At 42.5% G+C, this 26634-nt stretch overlaps 2 protein-coding genes across 3 annotated transcripts in view; both read left to right on the top strand.

Annotated features, from left to right (window-relative positions):
* Nucleotides 1-918: 918 nt before the first annotated feature.
* Nucleotides 919-13799, top strand: LOC121316370 (zinc-binding protein A33-like). Its single transcript, XM_041251449.1, has 6 exons — nucleotides 919-1329; nucleotides 3925-4020; nucleotides 4114-4344; nucleotides 5027-5049; nucleotides 8146-8264; nucleotides 13156-13799. Exons 1-6 carry the CDS (start codon nucleotides 934-936, stop codon nucleotides 13707-13709), a joined length of 1419 nt encoding a protein of 472 aa, XP_041107383.1. The 5' UTR covers nucleotides 919-933; the 3' UTR covers nucleotides 13710-13799.
* Nucleotides 13800-14934: 1135 nt separating this feature from the next.
* The window catches only part of ubr2 (ubiquitin protein ligase E3 component n-recognin 2), a 38893-nt gene continuing 27193 nt past the window's right edge, over nucleotides 14935-26634 (top strand). For both annotated transcript variants that reach the window (XM_041251448.1, XM_041251447.1), the window contains exons 1-10: nucleotides 14935-15060; nucleotides 16229-16488; nucleotides 21496-21574; nucleotides 21671-21781; nucleotides 22902-23032; nucleotides 23811-23949; nucleotides 24364-24426; nucleotides 24706-24826; nucleotides 25962-26069; nucleotides 26212-26300. In XM_041251448.1, the coding sequence (XP_041107382.1) occupies nucleotides 14980-15060; nucleotides 16229-16488; nucleotides 21496-21574; nucleotides 21671-21781; nucleotides 22902-23032; nucleotides 23811-23949; nucleotides 24364-24426; nucleotides 24706-24826; nucleotides 25962-26069; nucleotides 26212-26300 (1182 nt within the window). In that variant the 5' untranslated portion in view covers nucleotides 14935-14979. The remainder of the gene's footprint in view (nucleotides 15061-16228; nucleotides 16489-21495; nucleotides 21575-21670; nucleotides 21782-22901; nucleotides 23033-23810; nucleotides 23950-24363; nucleotides 24427-24705; nucleotides 24827-25961; nucleotides 26070-26211; nucleotides 26301-26634) is intronic.

The raw sequence follows: 26634 nt of genomic DNA, 5'->3' as shown, positions 1-26634 counted from the left end.
GTTCAGAAAATACGGAGAGTATGAAACATGGCTCTCTCACACCCCACAGGTTAATACTGCCCCAGTTCAACTGGAAACAGAATTGGTCCAGGAAGTGATTCGAAACAGCTCTTTTGGGAGTGACTGTCTCCATATCTGTGGATCAGTGTAAAGCTGGTCAGTTCCAGAGGTTCACCTGTATGGACCAGGGGCCTGAGGAGATACCTGAGTAATGAACGCAGAAGGAATGATGGGAGATCCTCTTGTATTATTACAACTGTGGTTAGCATGTTACTGCACACGCTCTCCAGGGTTATCAAATAGCTGCAGCCCTTTGAAAGCATTTTAACACAATCAATTCCAGGGGCTGGGATAGAAAATGAGGCTGAGCCCTCCCTAGAGTACAGGCTGTGTGATAAACCACTGCTGGGATAGAAACTGAGGCTGAGCCTTCCCTTGAGTACAGGCTGTGTGATAAACTCCAGGGGCTGGGATAGGAACTGAGGCTGAGCCTTCCCTAGAGTACAGGTTGTGTGACCTCCTGAAGAAAATTGCTTTCAGGCATTAATGTGTTGGAGTCATCAAATCAAAACAAAGCTGCAAGAGTTAAAAACCTTGACTGGAACTCAGTACAACACTGGCCCTTGAGGAATCTGCAACTTGAAATACAGGGGTGTGTGCACAGGAGGGGAAAGGGGTGACTATTTACTCTTTTAAAGTTACCTTTAGGAATTCCTTTTGAATGGAAAGAGAAAGGAACACATTATGAAAAAAAAAATCTTAAATTGTAGAAAAGAAAGATCCTAATTATATAAATGTGCCATACAGCATTATAGCATTTACTAATCTACAGGCATTCTGGGAACTCACTGTGAAGGTGAAAGGCGTTTGAGGTTCTGTGAGATTGAAAGGAGACATTACAGAGAGCAAGGCAGGGTGCGACTTTGTACAGAAATGGCAGCAAATGCTTCTGGTCTGGAAGAAGAGCTTTCCTGTGCTGTGTGCTGTGAGATTTTCAAGGATCCTGTAACTCTTCATTGTAACCACAGCTTCTGTAAAGCATGTCTGGATCAGTGCTGGAAAGAGAAGGGAGCTCGGGAGTGTCCAGTGTGCAGGAGGAGGGCTTCAATAAGGGATCCTCCTGTCAATTTTGCTCTCAGGAATATTGCAGAGTGCTTCTTAAAAGAACACAGTCAGAAACCTCCTGGAATGCTTTGTAGTGTGCATGAGGAAAAATTGAAGCTGTTCTGTGTAGATGATGAAGAGACTGTATGTCCTGTGTGTCAAACTTCAAAGAAACATAAAAATCACAAGCTCCGTCCAGTCCAGGAAGCTGCACAGGATTATAAGGTATGTAAACAATGTTTAGTTCTCAGAAAAATAAATATTTAAACCCAGTATTCACTTTTCACAGAAGTACCTGTATTTGCTTTTTTTTATATCTATAAGCAAGTAATCAGGGCTGGGATGGGGGATTATAATGAAACAGTTTAAACAACAAGTCTGAGCAGAACAAATGGCAGAACAAATCCTATTATGAATAGATATATTTTAATTATGTCTGGGGTACTATACAAGAAGAGCAGAGAGAGAGAGAGAGAGAGAGAGAGAGAGAGAGAGAGAGAGAAAAAGTACTCTACAGAAACGTGTAGGGAAGCGGGGTAGTGAAGTGTGGCAACCACTCACAGAGCAGGTCTACACAAAATGGGGAAAACCCCCAACAGAAATCCTGCATGCAGAATTTTATAAAAATCTACAAGTGCAGAGAAATACAGCAAATGTGATTGTTAATATTTAAAAAAAAACACTAAAATACAGGGTTAAATTACTACCACCACAAAGCCTGACAAGCCAAGAATAGCTCAGCTCAGAGAAGAGTCCCCTCAGCCAGCTGGCCATGAAGCTCACTGACATGAGCGACACTGACATCATTGTTTATTTAAGTGTTCAGCCTCCAGTTTTACAGTCCTACCGCTACCTCTTTATTTCAATATTGCTTTGCATTTCTTTACTTTTTTTGATGTTCAGAATGTGCACTTTGTAAATGCTTTGGCAGTACTACTAATGCTGTCATGTTAATGAGAGAGAGAGAGAGAGAGGGCTGGTGCTGTACAGGAATGGGGAGGGGAATGTGTCTGTGTGAATTAATTTATTCACACCTGAACCCTTATAAACCCTCACACAGCCCCTATCAGAGACAGGCTGCGTTAATGTTAATCCAGGTCAGAAGGTAGAATAGACCAGTCAGTGTAGTCCACAAAAGCACTGTGGATACAAGCACAAAGATCAGCTATTTTAGTAGTCAGATGCTTCAGACCATACATAGCCTAGCTCCAGAGCTCCATTCCATAGCATACATGTCACACAGTCAGGTGCTTCTATTATTTAGCCCGCTAGTTAACCCTCGCTACTCCAGATATATCCTGGGCAAGTCTGCACAGCTCTCAGCCCTCCTCGAAGCTGAGAGATACTCAAGAGTAGAACCCAGTAGCTGGGGCAAAATAATTAAATAGAGCTATATATCTCACAATCCCATCTCAAACATGCCAAGAACAGCATAAATCCAACCCCAACCACAACATCAACCCCTAAGCTTTAACCCCCAAAACCAACCCCAAACCCCAACCCCTAAACCTGTAACCCCTAATCCCAACCCCCAAACACTAACCTCTAACCCCTAACACCTAACCCCTAACCTCAACCCTCAACCTCCAACACCAACCCTTATCCCCCAACCCCAACCCCTACCCCAACCCCTAACCCTAACCCTAACCCTAACCCTAAACCCAAACCCTAACCCAAACCCAAACACCAAACCCTAACCCTACCCCTAACACTAACCCTAACCCCACCCCCAACCCCTACCCCTACCCCAACCCTAACCCTAACCCCAACCCAAACCCCAACCCCAACCTCAACACCTACTCCCCAAACCCTAACCCATAACCCCAACACCTACCCCCCAACCCCAAACCCTAACCCTAACCCCCCCAACCCCTGACCCTAACCCCAACCCCCAATCCCTAACCCAACCCCAACCCCAAACCCAAACCCAAACCCTAACCCTAACCCTAACCCCTAACCCCTAACCCTAACCCCCAACCCCAACCCTAACCCTAACCCCAACCCTAAAACCCCAAACCCTAACCCTAAACCCCAACCTCAACACCTACTCCCCAAACCCTAACCCATAACCCCAACACCTACCCCCCAACCCCAAACCCTAACACTAACCCCTAACCACAACCCCTGACCACTAACCCCAACCCCCAATCCCTAACCTCTAACCCTAACCCCTGACCCCTAACCTCTAACCCATAAGACCAACCCCTAATCCCTAACCCCAACCTTTAACCCCCAACCCCTAACCCTAAACCCCAACCTCAACACCTACTCCCCAAACCCTAACCCATAACCCCAACACCTACCCCCCAACCCCAAACCCTAACCCTAACCCCTAACCACAACCCCTGACCACTAACCCCAACCCCTGGTTTGGGTTTCCCAATTCCTGACCCCCCTAACCTCTCAATTGGAAAAAAGACCATTCCTTTGGCCCTAGGGGTTGGGGTTTGGAAATTGGGGTTTGGGGGCCCAACCCCTAAACCTAATTGTGGGGGTGGGGGTCAACACCCTGCTCCCCAAAACCCTACCCCATAACTGGTACACCTACCCCCCAACCCCAATTACGGGGTCCCAGGCATTGGGGTATGTGGTTCGGATTCGGAACTAGGGATTGGGGGGGGGGGTTTGGTGACCCCAACCCAAACCCCAAACCCCCCAATCCCTGGGGATTGGTGTTGGGACACCCCCCTGACCCCTAACCCCAACCCCAACCCCTCTAACTCCTAACCCCCAACCCCATCCCCAAAACCTGAACCCTAACCCCAACCCCAGGCATGTGTTAACAGTGATGTGCAAGCTCTGGGTTTCATTGCATTTCAGGGAGAGCTCAAGACTGCGCTGGAGCCCTTGCAGGACAAGCTGAAAACCTTTAATAAAGTTAAAGAAGAATGTGATGAAACAGCAGAGCACATCAAGGTAAGAGAACTAGATTAGTGATTTAAACAATACACAACATACATTTTCACTGGACACCTAAACTAACTCCAAAGTGATCCTTTTCTTGTATAGAAACAAGCCCAGCAAACAGAGAGGCAGATAAAGGAGGAGTTTGAGAAACTTCACCAGTTTCTACAAGATGAAGAAAAGGCCAGGATTGCTGCACTGAGGGGGGAAGAGGAACAAAAGGGAAGAATCATGAAGGAGAAGATTGAAAATATTACAAGAGAAATCTCATCCCTTTCAGACACAATCCGAGTGATAGAACAGGAGCTGGAAGCTGAAGACATCTTCTTCCTGCAGGTAGTGATTGTTTAACTGTGTAACATGTTCTTATTGTGAATGCACACTGACTAGCACAGGGAACAGATGAGTATACATGTGCCCATACAATGTGTTTGTGCAATGGAGACTGCAAGACTGGTACAATACTCACACACCAATACCTCCCCCCCAGTCGCTCTGCACTGGTAGGAAATGGAGAACATCTGGAGCAGTCCTGCACTTGTGGGACTTCCTCCTCATTAAAATAATGTGCATGTATTTGAAGAGCAGCCCTTATATATTCAGGGATAGCAAAATACTGGTGAGCGAGCGAGCGAGTGAGAGGTGAGAGTGGATAAAACAGGCAGAAAATACCCCAACCCCCACACACCCCAGCACCACAAACCAGCACAGGCGTGTCATTATTGGGAATGCCAGAGTGGAAGGGAAGTATCAACACTGAGTTTAACATGGCAAGCTGGGCATCGTCGCTGCTGTTTTATATACAATGTGTTTTGTTGTTTAATAATGTATTGAACTATTGTCCTGCCTGTGTTTACATCCTGGCTTCAGCCTCACAGGTATTTATCAAAGACATTTCAGACATGTCAACTGTCTTAGTGCGAGTCCATGTAATATTTGTAAATAGTTTTAGACACAAATCGATAATGTTTAGTTATCGTTTGTCTTTTAAACTATATTTTATTCTTCTTTATTTCAGAATTACAGAAAAACTAAGAAAAGGTATGTATGTAAAATCTAAGCTGTCTATAGAATCGCAGCTGTAATCTTATTTAAATATGCTTGGAAGTCTTCCGAACCTTGAGCAGGTTCGGAAGCATTTAAACTAGAAAGGAAGGGGGGAGAAATCAACAAAAAAACAGAAGGGAGACAGCATCAAAACAAGAACAACAACTCAGGTAAGACAACCATTAAATGTATTTATCTAAATGCTAGAAGTATCAGAAACAAAATTCTAGAACTTGAAGCTACTGCACTAACAGGTAACTATGATGTGATAGGTGTTACAGAAACTTGGTTATCTGAGAGTGATGGGGACGAATATAATATTTGTGGGTATACACTGTATAGGAAAGACAGGCAGGACAGAAGAGGAGGAGGGGTAGCGCTATACATAAGAAACAGTCTTGAAGCCCAGGTGTTAAACCTGGACAAAGAAAATAAAACCGAATCAATATGGGTCAGAATAACAGACAAAAATTCAAAAGGCATAATAATAGGAGCATGCTATAGACCGCCAGATTCAGACGGTGAGCAAAATAATCTGTTATACAATGACATTAGAAATGTGTGTAGCAAAGGAGAAGCCATACTAATGGGGGATTTCAACTTCCCCCAAATAAAATGGGAAAACCCGGTGGGTAGCGCGAAGGATGAAATAGAAATGGTGGAAATGACAAATGACTGCTTCCTAACACAATTTGTCAAGGCACCCACTAGAGGGGAGGCATGCCTTGATTTAGTCTTTTCAAATAATGAAGACAGAATAACTAAAACAGAGGTCAGAGAACCACTGGCAAACTCAGACCACAACATGGTCTCATTTGAAGTGTTTTTTAAATCCTCAAAAGTAAAGACTAAAGCTAAGGTTTACAATTTTAGAAAAGCAAACTATGAAGGTATGAAACAGAGACTAACAGAAGTAGATTGGAGTAAAATAGAGAAAACACCCACAGAAGAAGGATGGTTGTTCTTCAGAAATGTAGTACTAGAGGCGCAAAACAATTATATCCCTAAAGTAGACAAATCTAAATGTAAAACTAAATTGCCAAAATGGTTTAATAGATCAATTAAAAAAAATATTCAGCGAAAAAAGGCACTTTACAGAGCATTAAAAAAGGACCAAAAAGAAAGTACACAGAAAGAGTACACGGAACTGCAAACGCAAGTCAAAAAGGAAGTTAGAAAGGCCAAGAGAGAAATAGAAATGAACATTGCTAAGGGAGCTAAAACCAATTCCAAAATGTTTTTCCAATATTACAACAGCAAGAGAACATTCAAAGAGGAGATTAAATGTTTAAGAGATACAAATGGCAAAATCGTAGAGGAAGAAAAAAAAATAGCAAATATATTAAATGATTACTTTTCACAAGTTTTTACAAAGGAAGATACTGACAACATGCCCCACATGTCATCCAGTTCCTATCCAGTTTTAAATAACTTTAGCATAACTGAGGCAGAAGTGTTAAAGGGACTAGGAGCTCTTAAAATAAACAAATCCCCTGGGCCGGATGAGATCCTCCCAGTAGTACTCAAAGAAATGAAAGAAGTAATTTACAAACCGCTAACCAAGATCATGCAGCAGTCTCTTGACACAGGGGTGGTACCGACAGACTGGAAAATTGCAAACGTAATACCGATCCACAAAAAGGGAAACAAAACTGAACCAGGTAACTACAGACCAGTAAGCCTGACTTCTATTATATGCAAACTTATGGAAACCATAATAAGATCCAAAATGGAAAATTACCTATATGGTAACAGAGTACTGGGAGACAGTCAACATGGTTTTAGGAAAGGGAGATCGTGCCTAACTAACTTGCTTGATTTTTTTGAGGATGCAACATCGATAATGGATAATTGCAAAGCATATGACATGGTTTATTTAGATTTCCAGAAAGCTTTTGACAAAGTCCCGCACAAAAGATTAATTCTCAAACTGAACGCAGTAGGGATTCAAGGAAACACATGTACATGGATTAGGGAGTGGTTAACATGTAGAAAACAGAAAGTACTGATTAGAGGAAAAACCTCAGAATGGAGTGTGGTAACCAGCGGTGTACCACAGGGATCAGTATTAGGTCCTCTGCTATTCCTAATCTACATTAATGATTTAGATTCTGGTATAGTAAGCAAACTTGTTAAATTTGCAGACGACACAAAAGTAGGAGGAGTGGCAAACACTGTTGCAGCAGCAAAGGTCATTCAAAATGATCTAGACAAGATTCAGAACTGGGCAGACACATGGCAAATGACATTTAATAGAGAAAAGTGTAAGGTACTGCACGCAGGAAATAAAAATGTACATTATAAATATCATATGGGAGATACTGAAATTGGAGAAGGAATCTATGAAAAAGACCTAGGAGTTTTTGTTGACTCAGAAATGTCTTCATCTAGACAATGTGGGGAAGCTATAAAAAAGGCTAACAAGATGCTCGGATACATTGTGAAAAGTGTTGAATTTAAATCAAGGGAAGTAATGTTAAAACTGTACAATGCACTTGTAAGACCTCATCTTGAATATTGTGTTCAGTTCTGGTCACCTCGCTATAAAAAAGATATTGCTGCTCTAGAAAGAGTGCAAAGAAGAGCGACCAGAATTATTCCGGGCTTAAAAGGCATGTCATATGCAGACAGGCTAAAATAATTGAATCTGTTCAGTCTTGAACAAAGAAGACTACGTGGCGACCTAATTCAAGCATTCAAAATTCTAAAAGGTATTGACAGTGTCGACCCAAGGGACTTTTTCAGCCTGAAAAAAGAAACAAGGACCAGGGGTCACAAATGGAGATTAGATAAAGGGGCATTCAGAACAGAAAATAGGAGACACTTTTTTACACAGAGAATTGTGAGGGTCTGGAATCAACTCCCCAGTAATGTTGTTGAAGCTGACACCCTGGGATCCTTCAAGAAGCTGCTTGATGAGATTCTGGGATCAATAAGCTACTAACAACCAAACGAGCAAGATGGGCCGAATGGCCTCCTCTCGTTTGTAAACTTTCTTATGTTCTTATGTTCTTATGTTCTTATTTCTTATCTTCAATTGTATGGAATGAAAAAGCAGAGAGCAGCACTAACTCCTGAATGTTATTGCAGAGCCGAGCGCACACTGCAGGATCCACAGTGTGTTTCAGGAGCGCTGATAGATGTAGCCGAGCACCTGGGCTCTCTGAAGTACAAAGTGTGGGAGAAGATGCTGGGGATTGTTCAATACAGTGAGTACTGTGGGGCAGCATCACAAAGGAGGGGGTGGGGGTGCATATTCCCACAATCCACAATGTGTGGAAGCAGCAAGATACAGCTCTCTACAATCAATAATAACACACAATGAAATGTACAGACCTGGAGCAAATACACTTCTATCCATCCGAGAGATCATCTCTCAGTTCAATATTAAAACACTGTGAGCTGCTCATAGTATTGAGGTGAGCTGGAAGAGCATTCCAAGAGAGCAGAAGGCTTTCTGATCCCATGTTGGTCTGCATTAAAACTCCTTGTAAAGAAACCACTGCAGTAGAACACAGACTTCTCTGAGTTCAGCCCATTGTCTTGGAATGCTCCCAGAGCTCTAAGAATGTTAGTGCTGCTCAGTGTCCCAGTGTTCTGTTCTAGAGCTCTGTGATAGAACTCTGTGAGCAGCTACAATTCTCACTGCCCAGAGTTCTGGAGCCAGAGTTCTACTCAAGTCATCCAGCCGGACATTAGTTCAGCTTTTATATACTGCACACCCTCTCAGCCAATCAGGGCAGGGTTTTTACACACTGATTAAACAGGTTTACATGCTGTTTGTGTGATATTTAAGGGAATAGTTTAAGAATATTTTTTTTAAAATTTTTTATTGATAAACTTTAGTCCACATCGATGATTGTACAGTGTTTCTGCCGGCCTCACCCACTGTAGTTTGGTCTTTGTCCTTTATTTGTTGCTCACCTGGGTGGAGTCTGGTGGAGCTGAGCGAACGAATTTAATAAATAAACAGAACAGAAAATAAAAAGGTTGTACAAACAAAAACACAGGACAAAACAAAAAGACAAACAAAACGAACTATACAGACAACCACGGTGAGCAGATATTTTATTATTTACTATTACCTCCGTCTCCTATCCCGTTCTCCACTCACCGAACACACAACCCCGAGTGGGTGAAAACATGCTGCTTTTATGCAGCTGTACTGAGACTCGATTGCTAATCAATCATTCAATTGGAGTCGCGGTACAACTGCATGTGAATTAATAAAGTGCAATTCCCCATGCTCACATATTATTACATTTTACCTGCACGTGAAGTGCTGTGCAATCCTCGTGCCTAAATACAAATATACATTTTAAACACTCGTGTTACACAGACCCGTTTATATTCCGTGTACCAATGACTATACACCAACATTAACACACAACACAAAATACACACAGGGGCGGGCACTTTGCCACAATACATATATCATGTCTTACGATCTAATGTGTGTGTGTGCGTGTGTGTGTGTGTGTGTGTGTGTGTGTGTGTGTGTGTGTGTGTGTGTGTGTGTGTGTGCGTGTATGCGTGTGTGTGTGTGTGTGTATGCGTGTGTGTGTATGAGTGTGTCACTCACACACCCAGCAAACAGCACAGCACAGCACCCACACTCTCACTCAAACACCCAGCACAGCACAGCACAGCACCCACACTCTCACACACACATCCTGCACAGCACAGCACAGCACCCACACTGTCACTGACACACCCAGCACAGCACAGCACTCACACTGTCACTCACACACCCAGCACAGCACAGCACAGTACCCACACTCTCACTCACACAGCCAGCACAGCACAGCACCCACACTCTCACTCACACACCCAGCACAGCACAGCACCCACACTCTCACTCACACACCCAGCACAGCACAGCACAGCACCCACACTCTCACTCACACACAGCACAGCACAGCACAGCACCCACACTGTCACTCACACACCCAGCACAGCACAGCACTCACACTGCACACTCAGCACACACAGCACAGCACAGCACAGCACCCACACTCTCACTCACACACCCAGCACAGCACAGCACACCCACACCCACACGTCGTGGGTGTGACAGTGACTGTGTGGGTCGTGTCAGTGAGTCGTGGGTGTGTCAGTGAGTGTGTGGGTTCGTGTGAGTCGTGTACGTGTGTGGTGACGTGACTGTGTGGGTCGTGTCTGTGTGTGTCGTGAGTGTGACAGCACTGCACGTGTGTCGGGTCGTGTCGTGTCGTGTCAGCACAGTCGTGTACAGGGTGTAGAGTGAGTGTGTGGGTCGTGTCGCATGTCGTGTCGTGGGTGTTAGAGTGAGTGTGTGGGTCGCGTCGTGTGCAGCACAGCACAGCACAGCACCCACACTCTCACTCACACACCCAGCACAGCACAGCACAGCACCCACACTCTCACTCACACACCCAGCACAGCACAGCACCCACACTGTCACTCACACACCCAGCATAGCACAGCACAGCACAGCACCCACACACCCAGCACAGCACAGCACCCACACTCTCACTCACACACACCTGCACAGCACAGCACAGCACCCACACTCTCACACACACATCCTGCACAGCACAGCACAGCACCCACACTCTCACACACACATCCAGCACAGCACAGCACAGCACCCACACTCTCACACACACATCCAGCACAGCACAGCACAGCACCCACACTGTCACTCACACACCCAGCACAGCACAGCACAGCACCCACAGCTCACTCACACAGCACAGCACAGCACTCACTCACACACCCAGCACAGCACAGCACAGCACACACTCACACACACACCCAGCACAGCACAGCACAGCACCCACACTCTCACACACACATCCTGCACAGCACAGCACAGCACCCACACTCTCACTCACACACCCAGCACAGCACAGCACAGCACCCACACTCTCACTCACACACCCAGCACAGCACAGCACAGCACCCACACTCTCACTCACACACAGCACAGCACAGCACCCACACTCTCACTCTCACACCCAGCACAGCAAGCACCCACACTCTCACTCACACACCCAGCACAGCACAGCACAGCACCCACACTCTCACCACTCAGACACTGTGACAAAGAACTACTGTATGCAAACACTGCAAGAAATATAGAACTAAGATATGAATACCATTTCATGAAAACTAAATAATACAAGAAAATAAATAAATAAAAATATTAATATGTTATGAATATTTAGTAGACATATATTTGGTTAGTTTGTCATTTCGAGTGGTGTCTTTGCCGTACTGTTTGGAAAGCAGTGTGGCAATGCTGCCCTGTCCCTGTGTATATTTTGTGTTGTATGTTATGTGTTGTGTGTTAATTTTGGTGTATAATCATTGGTACATGGGATGTAAACGGGTCTGTGGAACACGAGTGTTTAAAATGTATATTTGTATTTAGACACGAAGATTGCACAGCACTTCACGTGCAGGTAAAATGTAATAATATGTGAGCACGGGGAATTGCATTTTATTAATTCACGTGCAGTTGTACCGAGACTCCAATTGAATGATTGATTAGCAATCGAGTCTCGGTACAGCTGTATAAAAGCTGCATGTTTTCACTCACTCACTCGATGGTCATTTTACAGTAATACCCACGTAGGGGCTGGTCATTCTACAGTCATGTAGCGTAATTACAAGAGTACCCAATCACCTTCAGGATAAAATATTTTAAAATTTCAGACATGAAATATGCTTACAAAAATCAAGAATAAATCAAATTGCAAATCATGGCGTTGAAAGATTCTCTTCTATGATGCAAATATAGATTTGCTGAGTGCTGCTGGCTTCTTCAGACAGACACTGTTGACACAGTTCAGTTTGTGTTAACAATGTACACAATTGTTTTTTTTTTATTTTCTAAATATATTTGTTTCAGTTTTACTCTAAATACTGAGTTACTATAGCTAATATTAGATTAAATGTCAGATATTTCAACACTATTAGTTCTAGTGGGGTTACCAATGAATTAAAATGAAGTCTTACGCTTCGAAACCACTGGTTGATGATCTTCTCAGAGGCTCTGGATCTATCCTCCATCTTACAGTAGACTTTACCCAATGCCACGAAATAATTTATTACACATACTATTTTCTTTAAATTCTTTGTTTCTCATTTCATTTTCAGTGATCTGATTGGCCAAATTAGTATGTGTAATAATTCGAATTACAACACGTACTAAAGTCAAATGAGAATTTGGACCTGGGTGGCTTTCCATGCAGTCTAATTCAGATGCCGTCTGTTTTACTCTATGTGGCCAGTGTGAAAGCCTACAAGATGTACAGTATTGTAAGGCATGAATGTTACACTAGATGCAGACATTGACGCTTTGACGTGCTTGGTGTGAAAGGACCGTTTATTTTAATTTACCTCCTCAATGAACATGTTGCTTACACAACCAGACGAATGTGCATGTAGAGGATGCAGCTCAAATAAATTTGCATGTGAAGGATGCAGCTCACACGAATGCACTTGTGAAGGATGCAACTCACACAAATACGCATGTGAAGGATGCAGCTCACACGAATGCACTTGTGAAGGATGCAGCTCACACGAATGCACTTGTGAAGGATGCAGCTCACACAAATACACATGTGAAGGATGCAGCTCACACGAATGCACTTGTGAAGGATGCAGCTCACATGAATGCGCTTGTGAAGGATGCAGCTCACACAAATACGCATGTGAAGGATGCAGCTCACATGAATGCACTTGTGAAGGATGCAGCTCACATGAATGCACTTGTGAAAGATGCAGCTCACATTGCAGCCTCACACCATTTTAAGATCAGTGAATACATTGTCAGTGTCAAGCTACACATTTTAGCCTGTGTCTTCAGTGGGCTTTGCGAGCAACATACATATATACAACTCCTGCCTCCTGTATCTTGTATTATACATTTCTCTGCATTTAAAGTATTATAGATTTTTTTGCTGTTACTGCATCTTGTAAAGAGCTTTGTAATAGTGGTCCACTGTAAAAGACGCTGTAAAGATTGATTGACTGATTGATAATGTACTACAATGCTTCAGTGTGCAGGTAAATGTTTTGACTTCTAACCCTGTCTCTTGTTTCCTCCCTCAGCTCCAGTGACTCTGGATCCCAACACAGCAGCACCCTGGCTCATACTGTCTGAGGATCTAACAAGTGTGAGATTCAGTGATGAGAGAGAGGAGCTTCCTGATAACCCAGAGCGGTTTGATCCCTATGTTAGTGTGCTGGGCTCTGAGGGATTCACTTCAGGGAAACACTGCTGGGATGTTGAAGTTGGAAACAAAACTGCCTGGAATCTGGGTGTGACAAAGGAGTTCAGCCAGAGGAAAGGGGAATTCACTCGGAACCCAGGAACAGGATACTGGGGTATAGTCCTGAGAAATGGGGATCAGTACTGGGCATGGACCTCACCACAGACACAACTCACTGTGGAGAAGAAACCCCAGAAGATCAGAGTTCAGCTGGACTATGACAGGGAAGAGATCACATTCTTTGACGCGAGTGATATGAGACCTCTCTACATGTTTAGACAGAGATTTACTGCAAGATTGTTTCCCTATTTCTCACCTTGCTTAAATGAAGATGGGAAAAACCCTGCCCCCCTCAGGGTGTGCCCTGTGAAGGCAGTTATAAAAGTGGACTAGCCCAATGTGTTGAGAATAAACAGTAGGGCTGTATAATAATAATAAGAAGCCTGTGACCCTGCTGGCCGCTGCACACTGAGGGGGGGGGAGGTGTGGCAGTTACAGGGGAAGAGTTTCCGCCTGGGTTAGAGGGTTGAGCAGTAAACCAGTAAGAACAGGAGCAGGTTGTGTCGTTTACTGGAGGTGCTGGGGCTGTATATGGGGGGGAGGGGGGGTCTCATTGGTATAATATCATGTCACTCTGACTGCAGCCAATAGAAACACAGTAAATACATTATTCCTGCTGACTGCTCAACACACCCTTGTGGAGGAACTCACATTAAAAGAACACTGGCTGGCAGTCAACTCTTTGTAATGAATGTCAATGTTATAAATCTAATAAAGTTATGACACCACATTGTTTATGTAATTATTTATTATCTAAAGATTGGTAATAACCAAGGCATTAAAACATGACCTAACCTTTACATTTGCTTTTGTATTTGCAGTTTTTAATTCCCTTTGAATGGGGTGAAGCCCATTTCTCCTGCAGCACACTGTAGAGTCACTCCCTGTGCAGCAGGTATTAGGATCCCACCTGGAGCTTTAAACTCCCTTTACTGCACCCAGGACTGCAGGTGGAGTCAGCTGCTCAGAGTTCTATCATAGAGCTCTAGAATAGAACCCACACAGCCATCCACCCTGAGCCCCTCAAAATGAAGAGGCGTGAACAATAGGTGTAGTTCCCTGTCTCAACCACAAGAGAGAGCGCTTTCCTAACTGAGCCTTATAACCAGTTCAGGTTCCGTGAATCTAGCAACACTGAGCTGTAAATCCACATAATATGACTACTTCTGATGTTCCGAACGGCACTGAATTTGGCAAAGTAATCCTACATACAAAAAAAAAAAAAAAAAAAAAAAAATAGGTTATTTCTAAATATTTATCATATTTTATGCATGTATGTCCTATACCGTAGCATTTTTATATGTATATTATTGTAGAAGCAACACGTTATTTAAAGACATTGTTGGTTTCACGCACGACTATAAGGACACAGATGCAGCAGTTTAATATGATTGATAAACAGCGGGCCCCAGTGAAGGGGTGCAATAAGGACACAGATGCAGCAGTTTAATATGATTGATAAACAGCGGGCCTCAGTGAAGGGGTGCAATGCAACGCAGAGACAGCAAGAACAAAAAACAAAGCTGTTTGCTGTGTACGAGAGGAAGTTCGCGGAACAGCTGGTTTCCTCTTCCTGTCTCCGTGTCGCTAGTTGGGAGGAAACATGGCGGCCGAGTCGGACCCTGACGTCCAAGCAACTCTGTGCAGCGATTTACTGAATTTTTCAGCCAGGGACACCGCTCTGGTATGCGATGCGATTGTAATTTACAGCAATGGGTTCGGGGCGGCTTGCCCGTGTCGGGAGGGCAGACTCACCCTGCTGCCATGTTCCGCACTTCAAGCGGCTGTTGTTAATATCTGTGGTTGTTATTGTCGCCAGGGCCCAGTGGCTAGCTGTAGCTCAGTTAAGACAAAGTCCCAGGAAATTACCTCGGTCTTTTTGAATTTGAGATGACAGCGCTTGAACAGTAAAGGGAAGCGAGAAACACCTCCAGCCCCGAGTTCTTGGGGGTTGTGTTAATGTGAGGTATAATGTTATATAAACGTGTTTTTGTTTAGCTCAGAGCATAAGATTGTTCCTCCTAATCTGCGACTCCCCACCTATTTACACCATAACAACAAAAACGTCGGTACATTTTGTTTGTATAACTGATTCAACAAATACTGTATGTGTGCTTTTATTCTTACTGGCTGGTTTATTAGGCTTTGTCTATGCATATTGTTGTTTATTAGTGGATGTACGTTTATTTAACTTTTTTTGTCAAATTCTTATTTGATAGCTTTAAAGAAAGGTGTTGTCAAATGTTAAACTCGTAACACAGGTTATGGAATAGTGAAGTACAAATACCGGGGATATTGAAAGTCATTGGAAAGCTTTTAACCGTGTTCCTACGCTCTGTAGCCGGAATGCGTTCTCTGTGATTTTCAAATTGTACATTTTGCTTACAGTATTCAATTACAGTGTGTTTACAAAACGACCCTTTGGAATGTAGGTGAACATTTTATTTGACCTGTTTTTATGTTCATTATTAAGTTAAATTAACACTGTGTGGCTTTTAGTACATAGTACTGCATGTTTTTGTGCTTGTAATTTTATTTAAAAAAAACTGATGTGACTTTCATGCCGTCATGAGTATTGATCAGATGCATCACTGCTGAACAGGCCCCCACCAGGGATTTCAACACCACAGTGATTACTGCATGCAGATCTCAACCAATGATGCCTGTGTCAGACTGTGGGGTCTTCACTATACCATCAAGCTATCACTAAAATGCATATTGCATAGTATAAAATCAGCACCACCATTCATCTACCGCTTAAATGCATATTGCACAGTAAAAACTCAGCACTTTATGGAATTTGGCAGCATAGTTTTCTATGGTTTTTTCAGGACTCTTTTCTGTTCTTGCAGAAATGGCTCCAAGCTACCGACCTTCCGAAGGACGTGTACCTGCACCTCGCGCGGTACGTGCCGAAGATCTTCTGTCGGAGCCCAAACCCGAACCCCAAGAATGAGGACATGCTGACACAGCACATCCTGACTGGGCCCATGGAGTGGTACCTGTGTGGGGAGGACCCTGCCACCAGCTTCCCCAAACTAGAGCAGGCCAACCGGCCGTCCCAGCTCTGCGGGCGCGTCTTCAAAGTGGGGGAGCCCACCTACTCCTGCAGGTAAATATCAAGCTGTTTTCTAATGTGGTGGATGAGTTTTGCTTTCTATTCATATTTATATTTTCTGTCTGCTGGTGGGTAAATTAACTCCCTGTTAAGATACAGTGTTAATTTTTAGTCGCTTCAATATTTAAAGCTTTTTACTCAAAAGCACATTTACAATGAGAAATAAACAACCTACCTTCCTCCCCATGCCTTCAATTAAATACCTGCTCTGTTTATTTCTAGTGTTGTAACTTTAACAGGAGGTGTCCTCCTTTTGAGTAGTTGGGAGTAAAAGGCTTTGAGAATGAGCCCCTTGGTCAGATATTCTGCAGAGATCAATCGAGCCAATGCCTGATCTGTGGTCTTATTGAAAGTGTGCTTTGTATTTGTGGCTAACCACGATGCACATTGACACAGCTTAAAGGATTATGAAATCAGGTCAGGATGGGGAACAGATGAAAAGCTGCTTCATCTGCCAGGTTAATTCCATAGCACTGTAAAGGTGAGTGCAGGCCTGATATTAATAAATAGCTTTGGTTTGCTTTGAGATAAATTGGATTTTCAGCCTCATGTCCATAAACACAACCGTTCGGTCCACACTTGAACCAGTGCACACACTTACAGGGCTGCAAAGCATACATACAAAATTATGCTTGTTAAGCGTAGTATGGGGAAAAGAGGAAATTAACCAAACTGAAATGTTCCGTCTTTATTTCACATTATAAAATGTTAGAAGTACATTGTAACCATCGTTGTAAAGTGTAGTTTTTGGAGCACACAGATTTTTGCAATCACGTTTATTACAGCAGTCTTCATCTGGGACAAGCTGTTTCTGTTTTCAAAGTGTCAAGGCAAGGAATGTGTGAATCACATTGGACTGCAGGTCATTGTTTCTCCCTCTGTACAGCATTCATTAATTTTCCTTGTTCAAAGAATTTGTATTGGGCAATTAATCAGTTCATTATTGGGGCATCCTAGAGTTTGTTTGCCTGGCTGTATGTACTGTATCTGTAGTTTAACAGATTTCTACAGCGCTTCAGTCCATTGATCAATATTTCATGCAGTGTTTCATCACAAGGGTTTCTGTCTGGTAACATGGATGGGAATTTTAAAAGTATAAACTCCAAAAAAAAAAAGTGGTCAGACATTTAATATGCTTGATGTATAATCTGTCATGTGACAAATTTAACCAAACATGTTAATGTATTCATTTTAGTAATTTGTCGTAGAGCTGTCCGTCACGTATCCAACTGCGGTGGTGCCAGAGTAAGGGCGGGTTTTATAAAAAGGAAGGGGTTTGGCAGTTGCCTTCAAGTAGTTTTTCTAATTGGTAAAACAGAAAGATTGACACTGGGGCGGGTGTATTTTTTAAATAAAATGGCATCTCTAAACAAAGGAACGAGGTGAAGCAATGTTTAGAAGTATTTTGACTACCAGACAAGAGAACCATGGTCTGTAAAGTATGCCAAACAGAATTGGCATACCGCAAAAACAGAAGTTCAGTGCTTCACTGTTTGAAATGAAAATATTTAGATTTACTGTGGATGGAGGAATTTTTTTTACTGATGGCAGTAAAAAGCAAACGCCCACAGTTTCTGCTACTGAGTGGGCTGAACAGGGCATGATCCCCTGTGAGGACAGTCTGTGTGAATTGACAATGCAGCAGTTTTGAAATCGATGAAAGATTACCCCAGTAATCATCAATTGCAAAATAAATATATTTACTTTTCCACTACAGTTCCTATCTTAAAATACTGAAGTATGTTTGAGTAGTTTTATGGTTACAGAGCTCAAGTCACTACAGTGAAACCTGTCATATTAATTGTAATAGTAATTTCTTAAAATATTATGTAAATCTCACAAAATATTATTCTTTGGGTTGTATAATTCACCTAGATGACATACGGCACATGTGAAATAATACCATCAGGGCTGAGTGCTGCAGCTGTTCACACACAACTTTCAAAGGGAGAAAAACAAACTCCACATGACGCCATTCTCCAGTCTTCCCAGAGGCGGAAGGCTTTTTTCACTTGAAATAGTTTTTTATGATTTTGGACCAAACGGCCATTTATGTTTAGTACAATTTTTGTTTGTATGTTGGAATTACTGCACTAAAGTAAAGGACTGCCGAGATACACTTCAAACAGGTAGGCCAGGCAGCTCTCTTTAACAATTTCATGTAAAGCTGTTGTGAATTTGAATGTTACGTTATTTTGTAATGCTTGACCATGATATACAGTACCAGTCAAAAGTTTAAGTACACTTGATGGAAACTAGGTTTTTTCATAATTGGCAATGTTTTACGTCATGTTTCTGTAAATACTTAAATGAAAACACATGTTACAATATACAAAACATAAGGAGTATCAAAGCAATGTTCAAGAAAATTGAAAATTGTCTCAATCTTGGATTCCTCAAAATAGCCAACCTTTGCCTTAACAGCCTCACAAACATGAGGCATTCGGTTAACGAGTTTCAGCAGGAAATCACCCGACATGTCTTCCCAGCTCTTCTGCAGCAATTCCCAGAGATGTAGGGCACTTGTGGGTAGCTTTGCTTTGACTCTTCTGTCCAGTTTGTCTCATCCAAGTTCTATGGGATTGAGGTCTGGAGACTGGGCAGGCCAGGTCATTAGATTGAGTTGTCCTTCACTTTCCTTCTTCGCCAGATAGTTCTTGCACAACTTTGAGGTGTGTTTCACGTCATTATCTTGCTGAAGAATGAAGGACTGCCCAACTAGCCGTAATCCTGATGGAATGGCATGCCTCTGAAGTATGCTATGATAGCCATGCTGGTTGAGCTTGCCATGGACTTGGTAAAGATCACCAACTCTGTCACCAGCAAAGCAACCCCAGACCATGACACTGCCTCCTCCATGCTTGACAGTGAGAACCACACATGCAGAACTCATGCGCTTACCCTCTCTTCGACTCGCAAATACTTGGCGGTTGGACCCAAACATTTCAAATTTTGACTCATCGGCCCATAAGATTATATATCTTATATAATGATATAATGTTTGAGAGGTTTATGTACACTGGTATCTAGAGGAGTGTTCTGCGATACCTCATTTAGGGAGCCTCAGTACGATACCATGCACAGTATCATGATGTTTGATACTATCGCGATACTTTGGATCTCATGTCCATCATGTTAAGTGGCTGCTGTCTGTTTGCAAGTGCAAAGTGCATAAGAGGCTGATACACAGTTAATAATGCTATAGTGTGATGGAATACTTGCTGTTATATACACACACACAGTACTGTGCAAAAGTTTTAGGCAGGTGTGAAAAAAATGCTGTAAAGTAAGAATGCTTTCAAAAATAGACATGTTAATAGATTATGTTTATCAATTAACTAAATGCAAAGTGAGTGAACAGAAGAAAAATCTAAATCAAATCCATATTTGGTGTGACCACCCTTTGCCTTCAAAACAGCATCAATTCTTCTAGGTACACTTGCACAAAGTCAGAGATTTTGTAGGCATATAGTCAGGTGTATGATTAAACAATTATACCAAACAGGTGCTAATGATCATCAATTCAATATGTAGGTTGAAACGCAATCATTAGCTGAAACAGAAACAGCTGTGTAGGAGGAATAAAATTGGGTGAGGAACAGCCAAACTCAGCTAACAAGGTGAGGTTGCTGAAGACAGTTTACTGTCAAAAATCATTTTCAGATGTGCTGTCCAAGCTCTTTTGAAGAAGCACAAAGAAACAGGCAACGTTGAGGACCGTAGATGCAGTGGTCGGCCAAAGAAACTTACTGCAGCAGATGAAAAACACATCATTCTTACTTTCCTTTGCAATCGGAAGATGTCCAGCAATGCCATCAGCTCAGAATTGGCAGAAAACAGTGGGACCCTGGTACACCCATCTACTGTCTGGAGAAGTCTGGTCAGAAGTGGCCTTCATGGAAGACTTGTGGCCAAAAAGCCATACCTCCGACGTGGAGGCCCTGATCTCAACATCGAGTCTGTCTGGGATTACATGAAGAGAGAGAAGCAACTGAGGCTGCCTAAATCCACAGAAGAACTGTGGTTAGTTCTCCAAGATGTTTGGGTCAACCTACCTGCTGAGTTCCTTCAAAAACTGTGTGCAAGTGTACCTAGAAGAATTGATGCTGTTTTGAAGGCAAAGGGTGGTCACACCAAATATTGATTTGATGTAGATTTTTCTTCTGTTCACTCACTTTGCATTTTGTTAATTGATAAATATAATCTATTAACATGTCTGTTTTTGAAAGCATTCTTACTTTACAGCATTTTTTCACACCTGCCTAAAACTTTTGCACAGTACTATATGTGTAACTATATATAAAATATAAATAAATAATGTGTGTGTAAAGGAGAGTGGTGTTGGATTTGTGTACTCGCAAAATGTAATGCTCAAGTACTCGAGCAATATAAAATCCCACCCCTACTATCAGACCGCAAACATTTAATCTGTAAGGCAGGCCTTTTAATAGCAGTCACAGTGCTCTTTCCAGTTCCAAAATCTTCTGCTGTTTTATCCCAGGTTAACTCCGTTGTTCAGAAGTGAAAGTATTGATTTTACTTATTAAAAAAATAACTATAATAATTAAACAAAAAAAAAATGGATGAGGTTCCAGTTTAATTATTAAAATAACCTTTTAAGAAACAAACTATTCTAAAAACATTATCTGAATGTGTTACTGTGTATGTAGTTACACATGCAGTGACAACTTTATTTACAACCATTGTCTGATTGAAGAGGACTTTGAAATGTAACATTTCAGCATATACTTTGAATGTGTGTTTTTGTCGTCTTTGCAATGTTAAAACGTTATTTGCTTGTTTAGGGTTTGTTTGCTTAGAAAATACTAACCAGGGCTGTCAGTATACATCAGACTGTAATATAAAGAATGTGTGTGTATGTGGATGGGATGGCAATAGGGAATGTATTCAAATATGAATCCTTCATTTTGTAATGCTATAACATTCATTGTTTCTATGGTACTGTGTAACCCTGCGTAATGATTCTTGTGATCCCCGCAGGGACTGTGCAGCAGACCCCACCTGTGTGCTGTGCATGGAGTGTTTCCTGGGCAGTGTGCACAAAGAGCATCGCTACAGAGTAAGACCAGCACAATAAGCAATGCATTTCCATCTCATGTTGGACGCGATGGTTCTCTGTATCCACTCTTTGTCTGTGCTGATTGTTTTTCTGCAGATGACAACGTCTGGGGGAGGTGGATTCTGTGACTGCGGGGACATGGAAGCCTGGAAGAAGGGTCCTTACTGTCAGAAACATGAGCCCAACAGCAGTGACCCGTCAGTGGAGGTATGATGGAAGGTCTGACAGTGAGGGTTAGTTTTATTCAACCTGTCAGTGGTGAGTCATAAAACCAGAGATCGCAAGTTCAAGTCCTGGTTGTGGGAGGCAGCCAGTGTTTGCTGGGGACTCCCGGGGTTGGGGAGGTGGGATCCGGCTTGGACTGTTTCTCAACCTCTACGGGCTAGGCTCCGAGTGAGCTTGCTGGGCTGGTTTTTGTTCTCCAGAGGCTAGGCTCCGAGTGAGCTTGCTGGGCTGTTTTTTGTTCTCCAGAGGCCTGCAGACATCCACTCTCGAGTTCCTGGGTGTAAAAAGATGCCGATTGGCTCATGGGATCGGAGGATGCCCACTGAGCCTCGGGTCTCTGAGCTGTGTGGGGGAGTCGCCGCAGTGAAAGAGAAAAATAATAATAATAATTGGGCATTCCAAACTGGGAGAAAATCGGGGTAAAAATAATTGGAGATTCTAAATTTAATAAATAAAAACCTCTTGTATTACAGATTGGTCCAGTGACTCTTACTGCCAGTGTTGATGGTCATGCCTTTTGTTCACAGAAACAGTGTGCAACTGTTATATTATACTGCTACTGACTCCAGCAGCTTATCTGGACTTCTAGTTACATGTGTTTCTGGAACTTGGATGTACACTGACACTTGCATCCAGTGCATGTGGTGTTCTGAGAATGAAACCCACACTGGAGAAAAAACTCCACTGAGCACTCTGTACCTGGCTTTGTCAAAGCAATACCAGTACATTGAATCTAAAGAAACTGCAAAAACAGCATCTGTCAGTAGTTTCTGTGTTCATGTGTAATTGGTTTGTCAAAGTCCGTTTTAATATGTCATGTTAACAAGCAGAAATACACAAGTGTGTTAAATAGATTATTACCAGACTTGTCATTCTAATGCAACTCTTAATATTTGTAACATATACAGTCAAGGTAAAGCTGAATCAAACTCTCTATTTTTCTAAAGTGTTTTTCTATGTAGACATTTGAATCTCTTGTAATGCTATATTTCTTGGTCCAAGGGGTTGATTGCATAGTGAAAGACGGACCTGTTCAGTGGCGTTGTGAATTCAAAGATGCTGGTGCTCGCACATTGTATGTTCTCCCTGTTCTCCTTTCCAGGACCCACTGGCTCACCTGTCTGAGGATATGATAGCCCGTGCCTATAACATCTTCTCCATCATGGTGAAGTATGCCGTGGACATGCTGACCTGGGAAAAGGAGGATGAGTTGCCCACAGGCTTGGAACCCCCGTGAGTGCCAGCTGGTGCAGGTTTCCCATGAGGAGTGTAGCGGGGGGTCTCATTGATGGGGCAGGTTTCCCATGAGGAGTGTAGCGGTTTTTGGGGGGGGGGGGTGTCTCAATGGGGTACAATGTAAATACAGTATAATCGTAAATCTCGAAAAACTACTCGCTTCTAAATCTTTTGTAGTCATTTTTGTATTACTTTAGTATAAATACATGTTAACTTGGATTCATATGTTGTTTTTTTCTGACTGAATGAAAAGACACACATTTGCCCGTTTTCCCATTGAAAATAGTGATATTTTGAAATATCACTGTCCTGGTCACAAAAGCAAAATTTGTGGGGAATAATAGCCATTTTCTATACTTTTGAGGCATAAGCAATTAGGAAATAACACTTACTACCCAGGAACAAAAAAAAAAAAAAAAAAAAATTGGTTACACGGTGTAATGCACACACCACGGCTGCAGTGGCTTTCAATGGAAATCTCATGTTTTTCAAGGCCTTGGTAATTGGTAAAATGAGTTGTTAATGGGGATGAAATAGCAGAATGGTTGGCTTTGCCTGGTTATCAGGACAGTGAATTAAATGTCCTGAGTGCCACATGTCTGTTTCCTGTTCAGTTTTAGTTCAGCCACGCCTGCATGTCGTCTCCTACTTCACTGCCTTCAGCACCTTCTCTGTTTCTGCTCCGTCCTTTTGGATTGTGGATGTAGTTTATTGCGAGGAGAAGTGCATCCATTAAAACCTTTAAGTTTCAAGTCATGTGCTGTTTGTTTTACAGAGAGAGACAAGACAGCTACTACTGCATGCTGTTTAACGATGAGGTCCACACTTACGAGCAGGTGATCTACACGCTGCAGAAAGCGGTCAGCTGCACACACAAAGAGGCGGTCAGCTTTGCAACCACTGTGGATAGAGATGTAAGTTTCTTGTGTTTTTTTTTTGATGGATGGATAGTGGGTTGTTTGTAAGAATGCTGTAGGTTAGCTGGGGATGCTGTGCTCCAGTTCAGAGTAAAGCTCATCTACTGGGGCAGTGGCAGCATCCTGGGCTATTCCCTCCAGTGCCAGTTAATTACAGTTGCTCTGCAGCTTTATGGGTCCCTTTGTGAAACCTTTTAGACTGGCAGCAGGTGCAGAACCATTGATACGGTTATCCTTTTGTTGTAAACCAGTCATTTTAATGCCCATGCCACCACATTCATTAGCTGGCGCTCTGTAGGGTTGTGATTTGCCACTAGGTGTTTGTGATGGATTTATGTTTTTCTTTTCCCTGCTGGCCAATGACAAATGAAGGAGTCTGTTGCAATAGCTAATGCTTCTGTCGTTCTTTAGGGGCGAAAATCTGTACGATTTGGTGACTTTCAGTTCTGTGAACAAGCAAAGACAGTAATAGTAGTAAGTACTACGCTTTATTTATTTTAACCACATGCACTTCAGTCATCGTGTGTTTTATCAAATCATGTGTTTTGCCATGATGTCCCCCCTTGTGTATTTCAATTCAGTCCTTTCTATAAGTTGGCTGTAAATTGTTTTTCATTGCATTTATTCTTTAGTGTACCGGTTAGACAATTGCAGCCATATGCATTCAGCACACTTTTTAGAATATCATGCAAGATAATACTTTCCTCAGATAAGTTTATTCATTGATGTTGAACATTAATTTCTCTTATGCAGAGAAACACTGGCAGGCAGTCCAAGCCCTTGAAGGTTCAGATCATGCATTCTTCTGTAGTGGCACATCAGTGCTTTGCGCTCAAGGTGCTGTCCTGGTTGGGTCATGTGATCGGTTACTCAGGTGAGTTTACAACCTGGTCCTGAGCAACAGATGCTTCAGTAATGTTTGTATTTATTCATTTATTATGCACATGCAACATGGCAGTCAAACAGATTCAACCATTACTTATGCAGCAGAACCATCGACCACTGGGACTGACTTGAATGTGATATTAGTCCTGGTAGTTTACATCAGCAGGGATCAAGATTAAATCAATTTCAAATGGTACTCTGACAGCCTCAGCTTGCATTATGGGCTGGCAGAACCAAATCCTCCAACTCGCACTGATGGAGGAGGTTACCAATCAAGCGTTCAATACAAAAACACAAGAGGCGGGTATTCATGATGCTGAACGGAGTGCTATGCTCCAGTCTGATATTCATGCTGGACAGAGCGCTGTGCTCCAGTCTGATATTCAGGCTTGACGGAGGGCTGTGCTTCAGTCTGATATTCGTGATGCTGAACGGAGGACTGTGCTCCAGTCTGATATTGGAAAGAGATATAGTTTTACAGAGTGGTTCAATGGAAATGTGGATGTAGATTAGAAAGATTATAAAATTTGTGTTCCTAATTTTTAAAAAAGCAGGTGTTTTAATTTATTCATTGGTAACTGTTTGTATTCACATATGTGCCAAGTTCATACTCCTATGTGTTTCAGACACAATTAAGACATTTTCAGTGCAGGTCATTTTTTTTCTCAGATTGTGGCTGGCAGTCACGTTTTCTGCGGCTAGTCCATGTGTTTTCCCCACCTCCCCTAAAAATGTAATTTTTCAGTTTCTGTGAGGTGGGTGAAGTCATTTGCTCGTGAATTTGGGTATGAATATGTCCCTGAGCAGCTTGTATTTGGGACAGTGCAGTAAGAAGTGGAGCGCTGTCTCTGGTCTAACTCGCAGTGCTCTCTCTGTCTGGGTCTCCAGGTGGCTCTGTGTTGACCTTTTTCAATTGCCAGAGTGTGGTTGCTCAATCTGTATTTGGTCAGTAGTAGTTTTTGATCTTTAACGCTGACCAAGTATTCTGCCAGGGCGTATGGCCTGTTTAAGCTCATGTAGCACTCTAATTTATGCTGGGATTTTTCTTGGCTCTCCCAGAGTATCCCTCTCTCTCCCTTTGTAGAGGGGCTGTGCTAAGTTGTTTCTGATCTCTCTCTGTGCAGAGGGGCTGCGTCGGGTGCTGTGTCAGGTTGGGTTGCAGGAGGGGCCCGAAGGAGAGAATTCCTCTCTTGCTGACAGGTTGATGCTTGGTGACTCCAAACTGTGGAAAGGTGAGCTCAGTCACACAGCATTACTTTTTTGGAGTGTTTTTAAACATGATGTTCATTTTCTTTAATCACATAAGTAAATGAATAGTGTACTGCAGTGAAGAGTAATTTGGTGTGTTCTTTGTTGACTAAAATGCTGTCCTAGGTGCCAGGACTGTGTATCACCAGCTGTTCATGAACAGCCTTCTCATGGACCTCAAGTATAAGAAGATCTTCGCTCTCCACTTTGCAAAAGTGAGTTGGATTGGAATTGTATAAGAAGATAGCGGTGGGCCAGATAATATCATTGTATCAATCTCCTGCATCACACCAAAACGTTTAACTGACATTAAATACAAAATAAAACAAGTCAGACCTGTATTAGAGGTTGAAATTGTCATAAGAATGGAAAAATCTTACTCACGATATCATTTGTGGTCTCGTTTCATATTTAGAACCTCAAGTTTCATTTTGTACTTATTCACAAACACCACAATTAGTGTTTCAGAGGGTCTGTAAGTCTGCAGAACACTTCTCAAAGATCAAACCCTCCTTTACTGGTGTCTGGGTTCAAATCAATCTTGCCCCA

Source organism: Polyodon spathula, chromosome 5 (assembly GCF_017654505.1).
Source record: "Polyodon spathula isolate WHYD16114869_AA chromosome 5, ASM1765450v1, whole genome shotgun sequence".
NCBI classification, from domain to species: domain Eukaryota; kingdom Metazoa; phylum Chordata; class Actinopteri; order Acipenseriformes; family Polyodontidae; genus Polyodon; species Polyodon spathula.
Note: the sequence above shows the minus strand (reverse complement) of the source record. Positions and strands in the feature narration are given on the sequence as shown.

Excerpts from the sequence above, each read along its gene's own strand:
- LOC121316370 (XM_041251449.1), top strand. The coding sequence starts at position 934 with ATGGCAGCAAATGCTTCTGGTCTGGAAGAAGAGCTTTCCTGTGCTGTG. Across the intron at positions 4,345-5,026 it reads AAGACATCTTCTTCCTGCAG|AATTACAGAAAAACTAAGAA; the intron begins GTAGTGATTGTT and ends TCTTTATTTCAG. Across the intron at positions 5,050-8,145 it reads TACAGAAAAACTAAGAAAAG|AGCCGAGCGCACACTGCAGG; the intron begins GTATGTATGTAA and ends ATGTTATTGCAG.